The 18,492-nt window shown below is 52.4% G+C and overlaps 2 protein-coding genes across 6 annotated transcripts in view; one reads left to right on the top strand and one right to left on the bottom strand.

The window, feature by feature from the left end:
• Positions 1-9,807, top strand: part of LOC102979956 (intercellular adhesion molecule 2) — a 32,861-nt gene extending 23,054 nt beyond the window's left edge. For 3 of the 5 annotated variants that reach the window (XM_055082304.1, XM_055082305.1, XM_028483782.2), the window contains exons 2-6: positions 3,858-3,962; positions 5,720-5,986; positions 7,128-7,448; positions 8,125-8,247; positions 8,811-9,806. In XM_055082304.1, the coding sequence (XP_054938279.1) occupies positions 3,902-3,962; positions 5,720-5,986; positions 7,128-7,448; positions 8,125-8,247; positions 8,811-9,091 (1,053 nt within the window). In that variant the 5' untranslated portion in view covers positions 3,858-3,901 and the 3' untranslated portion in view covers positions 9,092-9,806. The other 2 variants (XM_028483784.2, XM_028483783.2) reach the window with 2 other exon arrangements.
• On the bottom strand, positions 9,337-15,275 carry PRR29 (proline rich 29). The gene is given in 5 exon segments (XM_055082306.1): positions 9,337-9,372; positions 9,566-10,028; positions 11,734-11,840; positions 12,022-12,097; positions 12,392-15,275. Coding segments are annotated over 5 exon segments (990 nt in total). The 5' UTR covers positions 12,707-15,275; the 3' UTR covers positions 9,337-9,343.
• Between the last annotated feature and the right edge of the window lie 3,217 nt (positions 15,276-18,492).

Raw genomic sequence — 18,492 nt, 5'->3', positions numbered from 1 at the left:
AGTGACAGTTTTACTTCTTCTTTTCCAATTTGTATTCCTTTTATTTCTTTTCTTCTCTGATTGCTGTGGCTAGGACTTCCAAAACTATGCTGAATAAGAGTTCCAAGAGTGGACATCCTTGTCTTGTTCCTGATCCTAGTGGAAATGCTTTCAGTTTTTCACCATTGAGTACGATGCTTGCTGTGGGTTTGTCATATATGGCCTTTATTATGTTGATGTAATTTTTGTTTTTTATTTGCCATGCCATGCAGCTTGCAGGATCTTAGTTCCCTGACCAAGGACTGAACCCACACCCTCAGCAGTGAAAGCTCAGAACCCTAACCACTGGACTGCCAGGGAATTCACATTTGGTTTTTTTTTAGATTCCACATATAAGTGAGATCATACAGTATTTGTCTTTCTCTGTCTGACTCACTTCATTTAGCATAATACTCTCTAGATCCATCCATGTTGTCGCTAATGGCATGATTTCATTTTTTATGGCTGAATAATACTCCATTGTGTAGATATACCAACCACATCTTTATCCATGCATCTATCAGTGAACACAACCTACAGTACACAAGAGTTCCCTTTTCTCCACATCCTTGCCAACGCTTTTTATTTGTTGTCTTTTTGATGACAGCCATTCTGACAGGTGTGAGGTGATATCTCATTGTGTTTTTGATTTGCATTTCCCTGATGATTAGTGATGTTGAGCATCTTTTCATATGTCTGTTGGCCATCTGTATATCTTCTTTGGAAAAATGTCTCTTCAGGTTCTCTGCCCATTTTTAAAAATATTTATTTATTTATTTGGCTGCGCCAGGTCATAGTTGTGTCATGCAGGATCTTTAGTTGCGGCATGTGGGATCTAGTTCCCTGATCAGGGATTGAACCTGGGCCCCCTGCATTGGGAGCGTGGAGTCTCAACCACTGGACCACCAGGAAAGTCCCCTCTGCCCATTTTTTAATAGGTTTTTTTTTTTATGTTGAGTTGTATGATTCTTTGTATATTTTGGCTATTAACCCCTAATTGGATATAACATCTGCAAATATCTTCTCCCATTTAGCAGGCTGCCTTTTTGTTTTGTTGATAGTTTCCTTCATTGTGCAAAAGCTTTTTAGTTTGATGTATTTGTTTATTTTTGCTTCCATTGCCTGAGGAGACATATCCAAAAATTATTGCTGAGACCAATGCCAAAGAGCATGCCGCCTATGTTTTCTTCTAGGAATTTTATGGTTTTGTTTATTGGGATTTTAAAAATTATTATTACTGGTTCAATTACATTACTGGTAATAAGTCTGTTCATATTTTCTGTTTCTTCCTGATTCAGTCTTGGGAGATTGAAAGTTTCTAGGAATTTATCCATTTCTTCTAGGTTGTCCATTGTATTGGTTTATAATTGTTCACAGTAATCTTTTATGACCCTTTTTATGTCTGTGGTGTTTTTGTAACTTCTCTTTTGGTTCTGATGAGTTTGGCTAAAGGTTTATCAATTTTGTTTATCTTTTTGAAGAACCAGCTCTTAGTTTCACTGATCTTTCCTATTGTTTTTTGTTTGTTTGCTTTTAGTCTCTATTTCGTTTATTTCTACTCTGATCTTTATTATTTCTTACCTTCTACTAACTTTGGGTTTTGTTCTTCTTTTTCTAGTTCCTTTAGGTGTAAGGTTAGATTGTTTATTTGTATAGTCTTCTTTTTAATCTTGTAGTTATGTAGTTATTTTTATTCCTAATAATGTTTATTTGTGCTTTCCTTTGTTTATAAGTAAATTTCAGCAGAGATTTGCCTGTTCTACTGGTTTTTTCAAGGAACTAGCTTTTGGTTTTATTGATCCTGTCTACCCTATCTTTGTTTTCTATTTTATTGATTTCTGTTCTTCATTATTCTCTTCTGAGTTTACTTTTGGGTTTACTTTGTTGTTCTTTTTATAACTTCTTGACTTCTTACTTAAATTGGATACTTATTTCATACACTTTTCTAATACAAGCATGCAAGACTATAAATTTCCCTTTAAGTATCACTTTTGATGCATCCAACAAATTGTAATCTATGATATTTTCATTATCACTCAAATCTAAGAATTTTAAAATGTGTCATTTATGATTTTTTCTTTGACCCATGGATGAGTATGTTTTTAAATTACCAAATATATAGGGGTCTTAAAACTTATCTTTTTGATGAATTTGTATTCTCTATAGGTACAGATCAAGCTTTTACATTGTAGGTTTCAGCTCTTCCATTCATTTACTGATTTTTTTGTCTGCTTCATTATTCATAATTGAGAGACGTATTAAAATTTCTTACTATGATGATGGTTTTATCGCTTTGTAGTTCCTTCAAACTAAATGCTTACAAGTTTAGAACTATTATAATTTCCTGATGAATTGACCCTTTAATCTAGGTACCCACTCTATCCCTAATAAATATCAATATTTTTGTCTTAAAAGTCCTCTTTGTCTGATATGAATAGACCTTTCCTGGCTTTCTTTTGGTTAGCTTTTGCCTGGTATATCTTTTTCCATTCTTTGACTTTCAACCATTCCATACTCTTAATCATTACATGTGTCTTGTAAACAATGTGGAACTGGGTTTTCTGTTTAAATATGTTTAAAATTGAATCTGAGATGAGAATTTAGGAATGACTGAGTACATGACTTCCACTAAACCCTGCTAAGAACTGAGTTTAAGAGCCTGCATTTTCAACAGCAATCCATAGTCGGTAAGAACTCTAACCCAGAAGGTTGACTTCAAGGTAGTGTGTTTGAGCTTTTTTTTTGGTAGACTTTTTTTTTTCTAAGAGCAGTTTTAGGTTCACAGCAAAACTTAGGGGAAGGTAGAGATTTCCCACAAACCTCCTGTCCCCACGCACGCACAGCCTCCCCCATTACCAACATCCCCCCACCAGAGTGGGACATTTGTTATGACTGAAGAACCAGCATGGACACATCATTATCGCCCACAGTCCATAGTTTACATTAGGGTTTACTCTTGGTGTTGTACATTCTATGGGTTTGGACAAATGTATAGTGACACACATGCACCACCGTAGTGTCATACAGAGTAGTTTCCCTGTCCTCAAAATCCTCTGTGCTCTGCCTATTCACCCCTCCCTCCCTTTAATCCCTGGCAACCACTGATCATCCAACCAACTACCCATCATTCCTAAATTCTCACCTCAGTTCTATCACCTAATTCACCTGAGCCCCAATTTCCTCAGATGCACAATCAAAATGTGTAGATTTGGTGTGAAAATTAAATGAGATAATGTATCAAAACCTTAACTTAGTCCCTAGAAAAGAATAGGTGTCAATTAAATGCTAGTTTCCTTTTCCTTCCTCCTTCTCTTAGTAATCTGAAATCACATTTAACTGGGAAAAAAAAGAGAAGAAAGTGCCCGGGGACAGTGTGTATCACCAGAAATCTAAGAGCAGGGGAGGGTAGCGGGCAGAGGAAGGAGGTAAACATCCAGCGATTGCCTCCCAAACCCTATTTCCAACTCGGAAAATCCCTACCCAGAGGGGACTCCCACAGTGTGCCCTGTGGGATTTGGGGGTCCCCAGATCTGAGGCTTGTAGGCAACGCTGTCCTCTGTGTACACACAGCGCACGGGAATCCCGTGTGCACACACGTCACTCACACACACGTGTGCCCCCGGCGCTCCCCCCATCTGCCTGGCTTATCAGCTGCTTCCCAGCTTCCTCTGCCTGGCTTCTTATAGACCTGGGACCCTGGGAGCTGGCCTTCCACGTGGCCTCCCCAAGACCACTCAGATAACGAGAGGAAATGTGGTCATCAGCTCACAGAAGGCTGGGGGTTCCGGCTGCGGCTCCAGGCCACCACTCCCTGACCTGCGCCCTCCATCTCTCTCCAGGCGGTTCTCGGCTGTTCCCTGTGAGCCCGTGGACGCCACTCGAGATGTTCCCTTTTGGTGGCTGGGGACTGCTCTCGGCCTTTCTCGCCCTGCTCTGCTGCACAGGTGAGCCTGGGGCTCCTGACTGGGCGCGTGCCAGCCAGGACCCCCTCCCCTTCAGGCAGGGAAGGGGGTCCTGGTCCTGAAGTCGCTGAGGCTTTGAACACAGAGGCCGTCCGCCATGGGTACAGGATGCTGTGCCAGCCTGGCTTCCCCATGACCCCGTGCAGCGGGTAGGGGTCCTGGCCTTGTGGGAACCAGACCCCATAACTTCATGGTGTGTGGATGTGGCAGGCTGTGGAGACTAAATGGGGAGGTGAAGGGAAGCTGGGGTTCAAGGGCAGGTGAGGGCATGCCCCAGCTAGTCTTCAGAGGTGGCCCAGGGGTCAGCAGAGGGCAGCAGAGGGCATCGCCTTGTGGCGACCATGAAAGCGAAAACGAAGCCCCTTCCAGGAGGTCCAGGGGACGGTGAAGGAAAATGCCTCCGTGTGCTGAGCACTCTGTTTTGGACAACCTGCCAGGTGCTTTCACGACAAGCCTGCAGGAAAGGGATTACTAGCCCATTTGACAGATGGAGAAACTGGGGCTCAGAGAGAGAAAGCACTTTGCCCAAGGCCACACAGCTGGTACCTGGCAAACTCAGGTTTCAAATCCAGCTCTCTCTCCCTGCAAAGCCCCTCTTTTGCCTCTTCATTATATGCCACTAGCTGAGGGCTAAGTGGGGGTCCATGGGTGTGGCAGGAGCACAGGACACAGGACGGCCCCGCTGGCTGGGATCAAGGACCTTCTGGCCATCACTGAGTGGGAGGTGAGCGCCAAAGGCCTGAAATACTTCGTGCCTGAAACACTTCTTGGCTCTGCGCCACACACAGGGTATTGTGCTGAGCACAAAGGGAAATATGCGAAATCTGGGCCTTGCCTTCTAGAAGCTCCAAAATGTCCAAGGGAGAGTCAGCATGAATATGAGTCATTTGCAAGGTGGTACCATTACCTTCGTGACCTCGCCTCCCCCTCCTTCCTCCTCGCTGAGCTCCAGCCATTTGGTCTCCTCCCCACCCAGGGTCTCTGCGCTGGCGGTTCCCTCCCCCCGCAGATACCTGCCTGCCGGGCTCCGCCCACCCCGCCCCCCGCCCCGCCCCCCCCCCCCCCCACCGCGACCTCCTTCATTCTTTGCTCAAATGTCGGTGTTTCCGTGAGGACTGTGCTGATTACACTATTTAACACAGCAACCCCACCCCACGCCCTATTTCCTTTCCTAGGCATTTACCACCAACTGACAAGCTGGCTAGTTTACTTGTTTATTATTGTCTGTCTCCTTCACTGCAATGTGAGCCCCTCAAGGGCAGGGTTTGGTCTGCTTTGGTCCCTGCTGGATCCCCAGAGCCTAGAACAGTTCCTGGCACACAGCCGGTGTTCAAAAAGGATTTTGAACAGGAAGAAAGGAAAGGAGGGAGGGAAGAGTCGAACCCATGGCCGTGGGGGCTCAGAGGACACAGTCCACCTCCATTTCAGAGAGGCCTTCGTGGAGGAGGGGACTTTTGGGCTGGGCCTCGTAGGTCGAATGAGATCCCTCTCCATGGAGATAGAAGACGTGCATGAGAAAGACTAATCTGGAGGCGACGAGCTGGAGGAACAGCAACCAGAGGCAGGGAGACAGCCGCAGGGGGGTCACAGTCTCTTTGGTCTAGACCCAAGGCGATAAGGTCTGAACAAGGGGAGAGGAGCAGAGGGGACCTCTACCCCTTATCAGACTGCCCGCCGTGGGCAGCTCCACTGGGCAGGGCAGCAGGGACTTCTGCTGCCTAGTGTTTCTGGTCTTCCAGGGTCTGGCGAGGAGGCGTTCGAGGTACACATGTGGCCAGAGCAGCTGATGGTGCAGTCCGGGGAGTCTCAGGTGATTAACTGTAGTACCACCTGCATGCAGCCCAACACCGGTGGTCTGGAGACCACCCTACACAAGATTCTCCTGGAGGAACAGGCTCAGTGGAAGCTGTATGAGGTCTTCAACATCTCCCAGGACACAGATGTCATTTGCCATTTCACCTGCTCCGGGAAGCAGGAGTCCAAGAGTCTGAACATCAGTGTGTTCTGTGAGTGCGGCACCGCGGGGCCCTGCTCCCCTAGGCCAGAGCCTGTGTCTACCGAACGCACGCAGAGCTGCTCTGTTACTGCTGCTGGGTGCTCTTGTTATGGCCCCCACTTCCCTGGGCTCCTGAACCCAGTCCATGGGCTCAGAATCTTCTCACACCCTCCCCAGGCCTCCTTGAGCCTGTTGGCAACCCTGGTTTGGAGGTTTGCTCAGAGGAGGCCAATCCAAGCAAGGTTTAGACAAATCTAAAAGTTGTTTTCCATGCCGTGCTACAGTCTCCTCCTAGCCTGGTAGCACCCTATCACCAGAACACCCTGCACCCCATGACAAGCAATGGGGACCCCATCAGGAGGGCTGGTACCCTCTGCGGTAGCCCACTGGCCTCCCGGAGAGAAGGCTGAGGCGTGGTTTTATCTCCCCCTGAGGGCCCTTGGCAAATGTGCAACCATCACGCATATACCTGCCCAGAGGCCACGGAGACCTTGGATAGACTGGGATTCTCTCAACAGCTCGGCACCGAGGGTATCGCTCGAAACTGTCATCAGTGGATCAAATGAATAGAACGATGTCCTAAATCTAACATATGATCCTGGGGTAATGGGGGCAAGGCATTCTTGTTCAAAAAGGAACCCAGGGTACCACCGAGTTTAATAGCTAAGGGCTAGAGGTGGCTCAGAACCCGATCCTGAAGAACCAAGGCAGGTCTGACTCGGGCCTCCACCTCTGAAGTGAAGAATCTCACAACTCGTGGTTCAGTCCAATGAGTACTCCCTTCTAAGTCTCTCTCAACATAATTATCCAACGGTTTAATTTTTGAAATTTGTATTTAATTTTTGGAGAGGAAGGAGACAGATGCAAGACTTTTATATCTTTCTAGTTGACTGTACAGATTCTGGACCTTTTCTCTGTAGACACCAGGCTACCTCCATTCTTGTCCATTCCAGAAATCATGTCCATAAAACCACCACCCAGTACATCCTTCACCCTGAACTGCTTCCTCCTTCCTCTTTTTACACTTTAGAGCAGCCCGGCCCAGCCCACTTCCTGAGAACGCTGTGGTGACGGGGATGGTCCTGGCTCGGTGGAGCCTGCCGGCACTGCACCCCCATCCTGACCAGACCTCGCTTTCTTCTTTCCTTCAGACCCTCCAAAGCAAGTGCTGCTGAAGTTATGGCCCACTTTAGTGGCTGTAGGGAGATCGTTCACCATCCAGTGCAGGGTGCCCTCTGTGGCACCCCTCGAAGGTCTCACTGTCACCCTGCTCCGTGGCAGTGAGATCGTATACAGCCAGACCTTTGTGGGGACAACACTTTCCCCCCAGGAGGCCATGGTCACCCACAACACCACGGCTCACAGGGAAGACGACCGCCACAACTTCTCCTGCCGGGCCGAGATGGACCTGCGCTCTCGCGGCGGGGACCTCATTCACAGCGTCTCAGATCCCCAGGCGCTCGATGTCTACGGTGAGGGGGAGCCCCCGGAGGAGGAGGGAAGGAGAGGGCGTTCACTTTCAGCCCCTCGTGGGAGGAAGACGCCTTTGCCCCACTCTCGGCCAGCTCAGGGGGAGGCACCCAGGAACTTGATCCCAAGAGTTCCCTGGAGCTCTCTCCAAGTTGCCATCCTGGACCCCAGCTAGCTGCTTGGCCATTAACAAGCTGGGTGACCTTAACCAAGTCAAGCTCCTCTCTCTGGCCTTGGCCCCTCTCTGCAATGACAAGTGTAGCCTGACTGACCCTTAAGAGCCCCTGGAGCCCTGCTGTTCTGTGACTCTAGATGACCTAGATGTTCTCTGTCTTCTGAGAGTTTGGTAGAAGCTCCCTCAGCTCTGCCCAAGGAGGGGCTCGGCCTGGACCACGCCACTGTCCAGGCTGTGGTGTCCAGCAACCACGTGCTGGTGCCAGGAGCTGGTGGCAGGGGGACATCTGCCCTCACGGTCTCACAGAGGCCCAGCTGGTGGCCTGGACCCCGGCCCACCTTTCCTCTAGTCGATATACCAGTTGCCACTCCCCTCTGCAACACAGGGTGACTGCAGAATGACGAGGGGTGGGTGGGTGGGTGATGGATGGACCTCTACTCCCCCTTTGGCCCTGGCACGTGGGATCAGAGGACTTCTAAGACCACTGCCCTCTCCCTCCCCAGAGCCTGCACAGGACAACCAGATGGTGATCATCATCACGGTCGTGTCAGTGCTGCTCTTCCTGTTTGTGACATCTGTCCTGCTGTGCTTTGTCTTCGGGCAGCAGTGGCACCAGAGGCGAACAGGTACCTACGGGGTGCAAGCTGCTTGGAGGAGGCTGAGGTGGGCCTACCGGGCATAGCCTACGTGAGCGGCGTGGCCACCAGCATGGCGGCCACTGGAACTCAGCATGGCCCCTTGGGGCTGTGGCTCAGCCCTGGCTGAAGGACCATGACAAAGCAGCAGAGGATTTCAGGGACCCTTGCTTTTCTAGTCTGAATACAAACACCTGGACTTAACCCTGTGCCTCAGTGTCTCCTCCTGGGAATGGTCAGGAAGGGGAGCCACCAGGCCCGGCTGGACTTCGGTCTCAAATGTCCCCTCAGCCTCCCTCCACCCTCTCCTTCACGGGGGTCTTCCAGAGCCCCGGGGAGCCCAGGCCCTGGGGCACCCCCATGCTGACCAGCCCAGGCGCCAGACGCCCACCCTCACCAGACACTGAGTGACTCATTCCTACTGAGGGAGGGTGGGGAGATGCACCACGGCCCAGAGGGGCAGAGAGACACTCTGTTCCCACGTGGCCCTCTGGGACCACAGGCCCTCCGTGTCAGAGCAGGGCATGGCTCTGACCTTTCCTTTCTGTCAACAGAGCCAGCTTCCAGGGGTAAGCATGGGGGCCCCAAGGGCTCAGCTTCGGGATCTCCTCAGCCAGGCCTCCCCCATCACTCTGGGCCTTCAGAGAGCCACGGACAACAAAAGCAGTCCTCGCCTCTTACCTCCTGCTCCGTTACTGGGCCAACCCGAGACGCCGCAGCGCTGGCCATCCCCGGGGTGGTGGGTGGGGTAGTGGAGGTCGAGGGAGGACTCTGGTTCCCAGGCCTCTGCCAGCCCAGGCAGCAATCACTGGGACAGGGTTGGGCTTTCATGTGACCGCCAGGGCCTGGACACTGCTCTAAGGGGCTCTCACCCTGAAGCAGAGATCAGGCTGGTTCAAGGTCTCCGTGGGGTAGAGAGGGGACTGACTGGCCTCGAGGAGAGGGCCTAGTTGGGGCTGAGGGGGTAAGAAGGGCTGCCAGGCATAGGTGCAGTGTCGGAAAAGCACTAGCGGGGCACACAGGGGCTCCAGGGCTATTTCCAGCCCTGCGATGAAGCTGGCGTGGGTCCTGGGGCTGGTGTCTGTCCTCACGGTAGGCTCTCGGCATCATAGTAGTCTGGGGGGAGACAGCACCCTCATCGTGACTCCCTCCTGCCTCAGTGGAGCCCAAGGAGGAAACCGGAAGGGGACAGGCCAGTTGCCTGCGGCCATGACAGTAGGGGCCCTCACCCCCACAGGGCGCATGGCCTTCCTGGCCTTCTGATCCACCGCCAGTCCTGGGCCCCACTGCCCACCCACCTGGTCCCTACCTGAAGCTGGGGGTACATCCACACCCACAGTCCCTGTGGCGCTGGGGGGTGGGGGCGGGGGCACGGCTCTCCTGGGACAGGGAGAGAAAAGAAAGAGCCCCGTCAGAGGCCCCAGGCTAGCCTCTGGAATTTCACCCACAAGTTTCCCTACCCCAGCCTGGCCCCTGGCCAGCTCTTCCAGCCCAGCCCCAGAGCAGGGCTCCGGCAGCACCCAGACCCCCGGCCTCACTTACGCCCGCCTTTTCCCAGAGGTAGAAGGGTAGTGCTGAACCGGGGCCAAGTGCTGCAAGCAGGGCTGAGGTAGGGGAGGGGAAAGGAGAGGGGCCGGCCAGGGGAGCAAGGGGCCCAGAGCAGGCATCAGGCAGGGCAGGTAGTGGTGGTGGAACACCAAAGGCCCCTCCTCCTGGGCTTTGGTCTCCTCCTCCTCTTCATACGCCGCCTCCTGTTGACCCTCCAAGTAGACCTGGGGATCGTGCAAGAGGGGAGGGGAGATGATACAGGATCAGGCTCTCCCTGCCGCCACGCCACTCCTCCATTCCTCTAAATTATCTCTCCAGATACCCAGCACAAAATAGCTACTGTTTATTGGGCACTTACTACACACAAGCAAGGCTCTTTGGAGACATTTATTCCTTATTTTGCGGATGGGAAAAACTGAGGCTCAGAGGTTAAGTAACTTTTCTAAGGTCACCCAGCTAATAAGGCCAAGCAGGGACTGGAGGAATCCAGGTATGACTCCAGAGCTGGGGCCCGGAGTCCAGCAAGCTGGCCCTGGCCTCACCCTGTTACGGATACAGGGTTCTTGGACTCTTTAATCAATAGAAATTGATAAGAAGCCAGCCACGGAATTCAGGCTGGGAGTTCACTGGGACTCATGCTGCAGGAGGGAGGAGAACAAGAAACAGGTGCCCTTGCTCGCTCCCCAAGGAGAGGGGGCTGCTTCCTCAGATGGGGAGAGGGGAGGGACTGATTGGTGGGTTGGGCTGGAGGGGAGGCTTAGGCGGTCCGCCCACCCTCTTGGTGGTGCTGTGTGCAGGAATCATGCTCAGTACCCTACTTTTGCACCTCAGAAATGGCAGCTGATTTGTGGCCTTCTTGTATCTTATTGTTCATAATTGCCCCACCTGCGCACGCGTGCCATTATTTTTAGTCTCATTTCCTTTGTATTCTGCGGCTCGAAGAGACGTTTGTCCAGGTGCAAGCACTGCAGCACCGCAGCAAAGGGTCCCAGGTCCCAGCCTGTCTCAAGCCCCAGTCCCTGGACCCACTTGTGCCCCACTTGTTGAGGTAGGGCGCTCCTCCCAAGGGCCCCCTGAGGGCCTGGGGGTGAAGGGGTGGCAGCAGCTCCTCAGGGTCTCCCTCCTGCCTCGACTCCTCTGACCGGCCCCTCCGTGAATCTCTGTCTGCTTCCTCCAAGCTGACAGGCATCCTCTCACCGCCCAGCTGTCACCCCTCCAGACGTCTCAGGCTGCCCATTGCTGGCTGAATAAGGCTCAGCCTTAGAGCTCCTCCCCCTCCCATGAACCCATCACCTCCCCACTCCCCCCGTCCTCCACATATACACAGGGTTTCCTCCATTCTGTCTCCTGATTCTGCCCCTGCCCACCTAGATGGTGGACACACCCCTCGCCTCCTCCAAGCATCAGAATCCTACCTGGCTTTCAAGGGCTGGTTCTAAGGCCACTTGCTCCTCCAAGGGGATGTTCCTCACACCCCAACCAGGTAGGTGGCCCTCACACTTTGTGCCAGTCACAGCCAAAGTTGCCGTGTATTCATAGTCATTCATTTATTCATTCACTTGTTCAACAAATAGCAATTGAACCCCAATAAGTATCAGGCACACTGCAGGCCCAGGGTACAGTGGTGCCTGCCCTCCTGGGTCTGCAGTCCAGTGGGGGATTCACTGCAGGGAAACCTTGAAAACAAGACCTGAGTGGTCTGGATTTTGGGACCCGCTACCTCCGCTCCATGGAGGCTGACACGGGGGCCTGGCACATAACAGATGCCAAACAGACCTAGCCAGATAGATGGGGGCTGGCTTCTGGCTCCTCTGTTGCCTGACCCTTTTTCTCAAGGTGGGGGGACCCCTAAATGGATGCCCACCTCTGGCCCTGCATGTGGGCAGCCCTGGTAGCCCACCCCCACTCCCCCACCTCCAGCCCACGCACCTGCGGGCCGGACCAGGCAAGGCCCTGGTTGAGCGCCGCTGCCACCTGGCCACTCAGAAGCAGCTGGTGCATCTGCGCGTTCTGCAGCACCATCAGTTGCAGCAGGTCTAGGGGACGGGAGTTCAGCAAGCCCGCGCCAGAACTCCCCCTGCCCTTGCCCCGACCCCAGGGCCTTTTCCCCAACTCCAGCTCCGGGAGGAGAGCGGGGGAAGGAGGGGTGCAGCAAGGACGCCCAGAGAATGTGCCGGGCAGAGGGGGGTACAAAATGGGGAGATCCCGGAGTCTCACCTTCCTTCACGCGGCCCGGCTGTGGGGACGGAGGTGGGATGGCCCACAGGAGGGGCTGCAGAATGGTCACCCAGGGCTGGGGGGAGGAGGAGACTCAGTCAGGCTAGGTGGGGAAGGGATGGGGACCCCCCCTCGCTCCCCACGCCGTGAGTCGCTTCCCTAACCTCGCAGGAGCTTCTCCCCTCCGCGCCCCCATGGCCTCCCTGTCAAGTCTCTTCCTCTCTGGCTGGGGTCGCTCTCCTCACCCACCCCCCCACTCCTCCAGGGTTCGGACCCTCCAGGGACAGCTCCCCAAGTCAGCCCACCCCTCCACCCCGCCCCCAAGGCCTTCCAGATAAAGGCAGGCTCTGGTCCCCGACTCAGCCTTCACCGTCGGGGCTGCAGTCTGCGCTGGGCGATGACCCCAGCTCCCTCCAGTCCCTGAGGCCATGGCCAGCTGCTGCGGATCAGGGTTACCTTGACGACGCTGGGCGACGCCAAAGTCTCCTCCTACGCATGCGCGGGTCCCGCCAGCGTTCGGGTGCCTGGGACGTTCGCCCTTTGTCGCCGCCTCCTGCTCTTCTCTCTCCACATCTAGGGACGAGGGGTCCCGAGGACCCTCACCCCCACCCCCGGAGGCCCAACCCTCTCCCAGATGTCCACATCCAAACCCCCGCGCCGTGGCTGCCTGGGCATCGCGGCTCATCCCTCGCTGTACCTCGCACCCTTGGGCATCCCGGGCACGGAGCCTGGGGGGCCGAGTTTGTTTGAGTGAATGCGTGAGTGGCTGGGGAGGTCCGCCCCAACTCGGACACTTGGTTTTTGGGGCCCAGTGCCCAGCTGACTAGGATGATGAGTTAGGAGTAGAGAATTCCGTTGGATCAGGCTGGGGGCCAGGGGCAGGTGAATGAGGAAGGCAGAGGATTTGCTCCCTGTCACTCCGAGTCAGAGGGCCGTCCTGCGGGCCAAGAGTGGTTTCCGGAGGCCACCAAGGAAGGAAACACCGACCAAGTTCACCGAAAAGGCTGGCGCCTGTTTGCTCCCCGGTTCCTGGTCAAGGGGGGCCACTGCTCCAAAGAGGTGGCAAAGTCTGGGGAGTTTAACATCAGTGACCCCATTATTGCCCTTCATCCCGGAAAAATTACCAAAGCTTGCATTCTTTCGACAGGAAGTTATCAAGGTCTTCTTTGCTTAAGAACAGGTGAAGGGAGAGATCTGTTTCGGCAGCTGTGACCATCCTAAGATAGGCCCTGAGCGGCAGCCGAAGAAAATCCAGACAGGAAGCTGGGATTAGCACCCCAGAGTTTCCTTCCCCCCCCCTCCACTCCTGTTCAGCTCCCCTTCCCAGAAGTCCTGGTGTCTAGAGCCAGAATGACCATTCCCACCTCCTCCTTTGTACCTTCGTCCCTGTCTCCAGGAGATGGGGACCGTGGGCAGTGCATTAGCTGTCCCCGTGGGTCTTCTGGCCTTGGGCATAAGCTGAGATCGGGCACTGTGGTCACAGGCCCGCAGTGAGCGGGAAGGACACAGAGGCGCGTCTTTCCGTCTCCACCCTCATTCCAGGGAGAAAGATGAAGCTCACCATCAGCAAACTTTGACCCAGGAGGTGCCTGTGTGTGTGAGGTGCCCTTTTGAGCGCTGTAGACACAATAGTGTATGCTCGCTGGTTCCAGCGTTGTTGGGAAGTGAAAAATTCCCCTGAAGGGAGAGCAGATACAAGACTGTGCAAAGTGCCTTCTGAGTGAACCATACAAGAAGGGATCATGAAAAAGAGAAGACTCAGTCACTGAAGGGTAGAGTTCTGAAGGAGGTAGAGACCCTTGGGGTGGGGCCAAGCAGTGTGAGAGGGAGAGGGCAGCCCAGGCTGGGAACACAGCCAGAGCAAAGGTGCAGATGCGGGAATGGACAGGGCCTGTAAAGATCCAGTGGCTCAAACTGCCTGGCTGGGGTAGGGGAGAGGGAAGTTCCAGGCAGACACAGGACAGACTCAAAGGCCAAGTTATAGAAGTGAGGCTTTGCCATGTGGGTAATGGGAAGCTCTTGGTGGGTTTTGAGCAGGAGAGAAATAAGGGGACGATGTGTGCACAGCCACATTGTAGAAAGATTTATCTTGTTTGTCATATCTTTGTTTATGTCAACCAGAATTAGAAAGAACAAATGTCTGATGGGATGTGTCCTCCCAATGGAATACTATTCCGCCATTGACAGTTTTGGTATAGAATACATCTACTGATGTGGAATGATGTCCAAGAGAGTCAAGCAAAACAATCAGAAAGCACAGTAAGATCTTATTTTTGTTTTAAAAATTATATGTATATATGCGCATCTGTGGGGGAGGGGGAGAAAGAGAAGGAAAGAGGGAGGGAGAGAGAGAGAGGGGCAATTATAGAGAAGCTTTCAGGGCTGCCCATACCCACCAGCCTCCCCACTTCTCCACACCCTCACAGTGCTTCCTGGGATCTCCTTCCAAATAAACTTCTTGCTGCCAAATCCTTGTCTCAGGCTGTACTTTTGGGGGAATCCAAACTAAGACACCAGTCTCCCACTTTCACCATTTCTGCTGCCCAGGCTGCTGCTAACTCCTGGGAAAAGCTATTCTAGCAGCTCTCTGGTAAATTTGTGTGCAATGACGTGAAATACCAAAGTCGACATTGAAGTACATTCGTCTGGGTGTATAATGGTCCACGGATTAAACTGAGGCAAAGCTGGAGGCAGGGAGGCCAGCAAGGAGGCCACCTTCCTTCCCTGTAAAGGAAGCTCAGAGCAGGCTGGAGGTGGCTGTAGGAAAGAGGCAGGACGAGGTGATCATTTCAATACCTCAGATATAAGATTGCGTGTTAACCCTACCACGAGACTTACTTGTATTTTGGAAGACAGGGTTGAGATAAAAACTACCTGGCTTCTGGTACCCAATTAGAGGTGTCAAAGGAAATTGAAGCATTTGTCCTTTGAATAATGGGAAAACCACACACTTATCTGGCAGCGCTATTTTGCTTACAGATCTAACTTCAGTCCGACAACGGAGGAGGTGCCTTTCTGGCTACTTGCCCTGCCTACTATTATTTTCTTTGGGGTGTTGAACACTCCACCTAATCCCTTTCCATTCTTCTCAGTGGGGACTCTTATTTGCATCTTCAGTTTTTTGTTTTGGGTTTTTTGTTTGTTTGTTTTAGTGTCCCAAAACAATATGTACCGAACATCCTCCCTGTCGCCTTGGTAAATCTATTCCTGGAAATAAGCTACACGTGGAAAAGATTTCTTCTCGTAGGTGTTCGTTGCAGTGCGCTCCGCGGCATGTGGGATCCTCCCGGACCGGGGCGCGAACCCGGGTCCCCGGCATCGGCAGGCAGACGCGCAACCACTGCGCCACCAGGGAAGCCCACGGTGTTACTTTTAAGAGTTGAAAGTTGAACGTTACCCAGTGTCCCATAATAGGGAAATGGTTATGTAAATGGAAGTAATTCACTCCAAGGAAGAGTTTGCAGGCATTAAAAACCACGGAAGGGGAAAAAGGGCTCCCTCCTCTCCTCCTTAGATGGAAATGTAGAGAAGAGGGTCCTTTTAAGAATTCAAGGGGAGGGACTTCCATGGTGGTCCAGCGGTTAAGACTCCGCCCTCCCAGTGCAGGGAGCCTGAGTTCGGTCCCTGGTCAGGGAACTAGAGCCCGCATGCCGCAGCTAAGAGCCTGCATGCCGCAACTAAAGATTCAACTAAAAGATCCCACATGCCACAACGAAGATCCTGCGTGCTGCAACTAAGAGCCGGCACAGCCAAATAAATAAGTAGTTTAAAAAAAAAAAAAAAGAATTCAAGGGGAAATGTCTGTGTGGTACAGATGAGGAAGTGCTGAGCAGAGAGGGACTGACCCAGTAGCAGTCTCTTTTTTTTGACCCATTTCCTAAAAAGGCACAAATTGGAAGGAGTTAGAATATGAGGGTTGAAAGAGAGGCGCTAAATACTGCTTTGCAGAATCTCATGACTAACTGGATTTGTGGGGAGAAGCCTTGAAATTATAACAATAAAGAAATTCCATTTTTCTGCTTGGAGGCTCTGACTATACTATTTCTACAAATCATGGTTATCCTTGTGAGATGTGTGTGGGGGGGTTTATCCAAAAGGCCCCTGGCAGTACTTTGGGGACTTGTAAACACATAGATCACACCAATGGGATGCCGTGTGGTGGGGACCCAGTTTCAAGGTCCCACCCCATCAGAATGGAGCTATGGGATGGAGTCCAGAACCCTCCCCTCCTGGACTCCCTGGAACTTGGGGTGCCACCAACCATGGGGGAGTACTTGCTGAAGCTCCCAGAAAGTCACCCTGGACTGAATGACTCAGGGAAGAAACTGACTGCTCGGGCCAGGGGGTGGGGCTGGGACAGGGTGTGACGAAGCCAATTCCTGTGGGTCAGGATGAGATTTTCTGAAAGGCGGTTCTATTTTGCAGGATTCTTTGGCTTGTGGGTGACCGAAATTCAACCTAAAACAGCTTAAAGGAAAGGGACTTTTGGGGGCTCATGTGATAGGGGAGGACAGTGATGGAGTTGGTTTATAGTTTAACTGACTCAGGTGTCTTCAGGTCTCTCTCTCCACCCTTCTCTCCCTCTCCTTCATCTCCCCCTCTCTGCATGTTTTTCCCTCTTCCTACAGACAGACTTTTCCACTCATGGGAGACACACCGCAGGCACCTTCAGACGTACTTCAGTCACTCTAGACAAACTTAGAGAATCCCACAGAGACAGAGAGATGATCTTTCTTTCGAAGCAATACATATAAATCCCCAGGAAGGACTATGATTGGCCCCACTTGAGTCACATATCCAGCTTTTAGACCAACCACTGTGGCCAAGAGGATTGGCCAGACCTGGGTGACAATGTCCATCTCCGTGGCTGGGGCAAGGTGGCTGACCTGTAATCAGAAGCCCCACCAGAATCACATATTTGGAGTAGGCAAGCAGCTCCCCAAAGCAAGGAGGAATATTGTTATCGAGAGAGAGGTATTCATTCCACTCGGGCTGTGGATAAAAGTCGTATGTAACACACAGCTTTTGTTTTCCCATCATCCCCATCCTTAATCCAAATGGCACCTTGTGCAAATTAGAAAAATTAGCCCCTTCCTCTAGCTATTTTGCTACCATCTGCTAGAAAATTATCATCTTAAATATACTAATCCACAATGACTACAAATGGGATTGGTGCCCAGAATTGTGCAGTGCAGAACCCGTACAACCAAATGCAGCAGCCCTGCCCCCTCATATACTATAATTCCCTTCAATAACTTCAATTCCTCATTAAAGAAAGTCTTACTCCATAGAGCTTTGGGCAGGGGCAAGGCAGTGACTGAAAGGGCAGAGCCGTAATTGGGAATGACAGCTGCTTCCCACCGTCTCTCCTCCAGTGCCCACAGACAGGGAGCCATGTGCTATCCAGGGAACACTGACCAGGAATTCCAGACAGTGGCCAGCAGCAAAGCAAACTGGAGCTGCAGCAGGGCTGAGAGTGATGAGAGGGACCCTGGGGAGCAGCTTTGGGGAGACAACTTGGGAAGGATATGAGATAAAAGGTTTGCTTTTCTCTGAACGCCAGAAGAAGCAAAGAAGAGGCAGGGGCCAGCAGACACTGGATTACATTAGCAATACAACTACGTGGAAAATGTCTGTCAGGTCAGTGAGCAAAGCAGGATAAAGAACCTTGCAGAGAAAACACCAAGGCTCCCACTTTGGTCTAGAAGACATGCCTCTCTGAGGGTGTGAGTGATTCACTGGGTGGAGATGGGCGAAGTCCGGGCACAGCGGGAACTGCTCAGACCACAGCCAGGCCTGGCCCACAAGGAAGGGCTCGACAATGCTGAGGGTGGATCCACAGAGAGCTACTGGGAGGAGAGGCGCCATCGGCGCGCCCCCAGGATGGAGGGTGACCGCTCTCCGGGGCTTCACTGTGCCCCTCTCAGAGGTCACTCCGGGCTGGGCTCGGCTCAGACAGAGCTCTGGCTGCCAGAAAAGACGGTGGCAGTGATGGGTATGGGAGACTGGGGGAATCTTTGGGGGACAGTTACTCTGGATTCACCCAGGGATTCTCCTGTCTGCCGGGGCAGGCGCTGGCGAGCGAGCAGAGATGGGTCATTTCTCAACACCTCCACTAGGGGTCACCCCAGTCCCAGAGTGGAAGGTGGGGGACGGGGGCTAAATAACCTCATCCCTCCCCCTACCCCACCCCCTTCCCCAGCCTCTGAGGGACAGATGTCTAGCCAGAGGGGTGGGGGAGTGGTGGTGGAGAAATGACCCTCAAGACTGCTGTGTGGTACAGCCGAACAGCTGTGTGTGTGAGGGGGATGGGTGTGTGTGTGTGAGATGTGGGTGTGGGTATATAGGTAGGCATCTACTTGATAAAAATCTAGTGACCACAGGTACATATAGGTGGCCCTGTGTACATGTGAATGGGAGCACGTTACATGGGCACAGACAACCGCATGGATGCAAGTAACATGCATGAAA

Source organism: Physeter macrocephalus, unplaced genomic scaffold (assembly GCF_002837175.3).
Source record: "Physeter macrocephalus isolate SW-GA unplaced genomic scaffold, ASM283717v5 random_69, whole genome shotgun sequence".
NCBI classification, from domain to species: Eukaryota; Metazoa; Chordata; class Mammalia; order Artiodactyla; family Physeteridae; genus Physeter; species Physeter macrocephalus.
The sequence above is the reverse complement of the archived record's forward strand: the minus strand, read 5'-3'. Positions and strand labels throughout refer to the sequence as shown.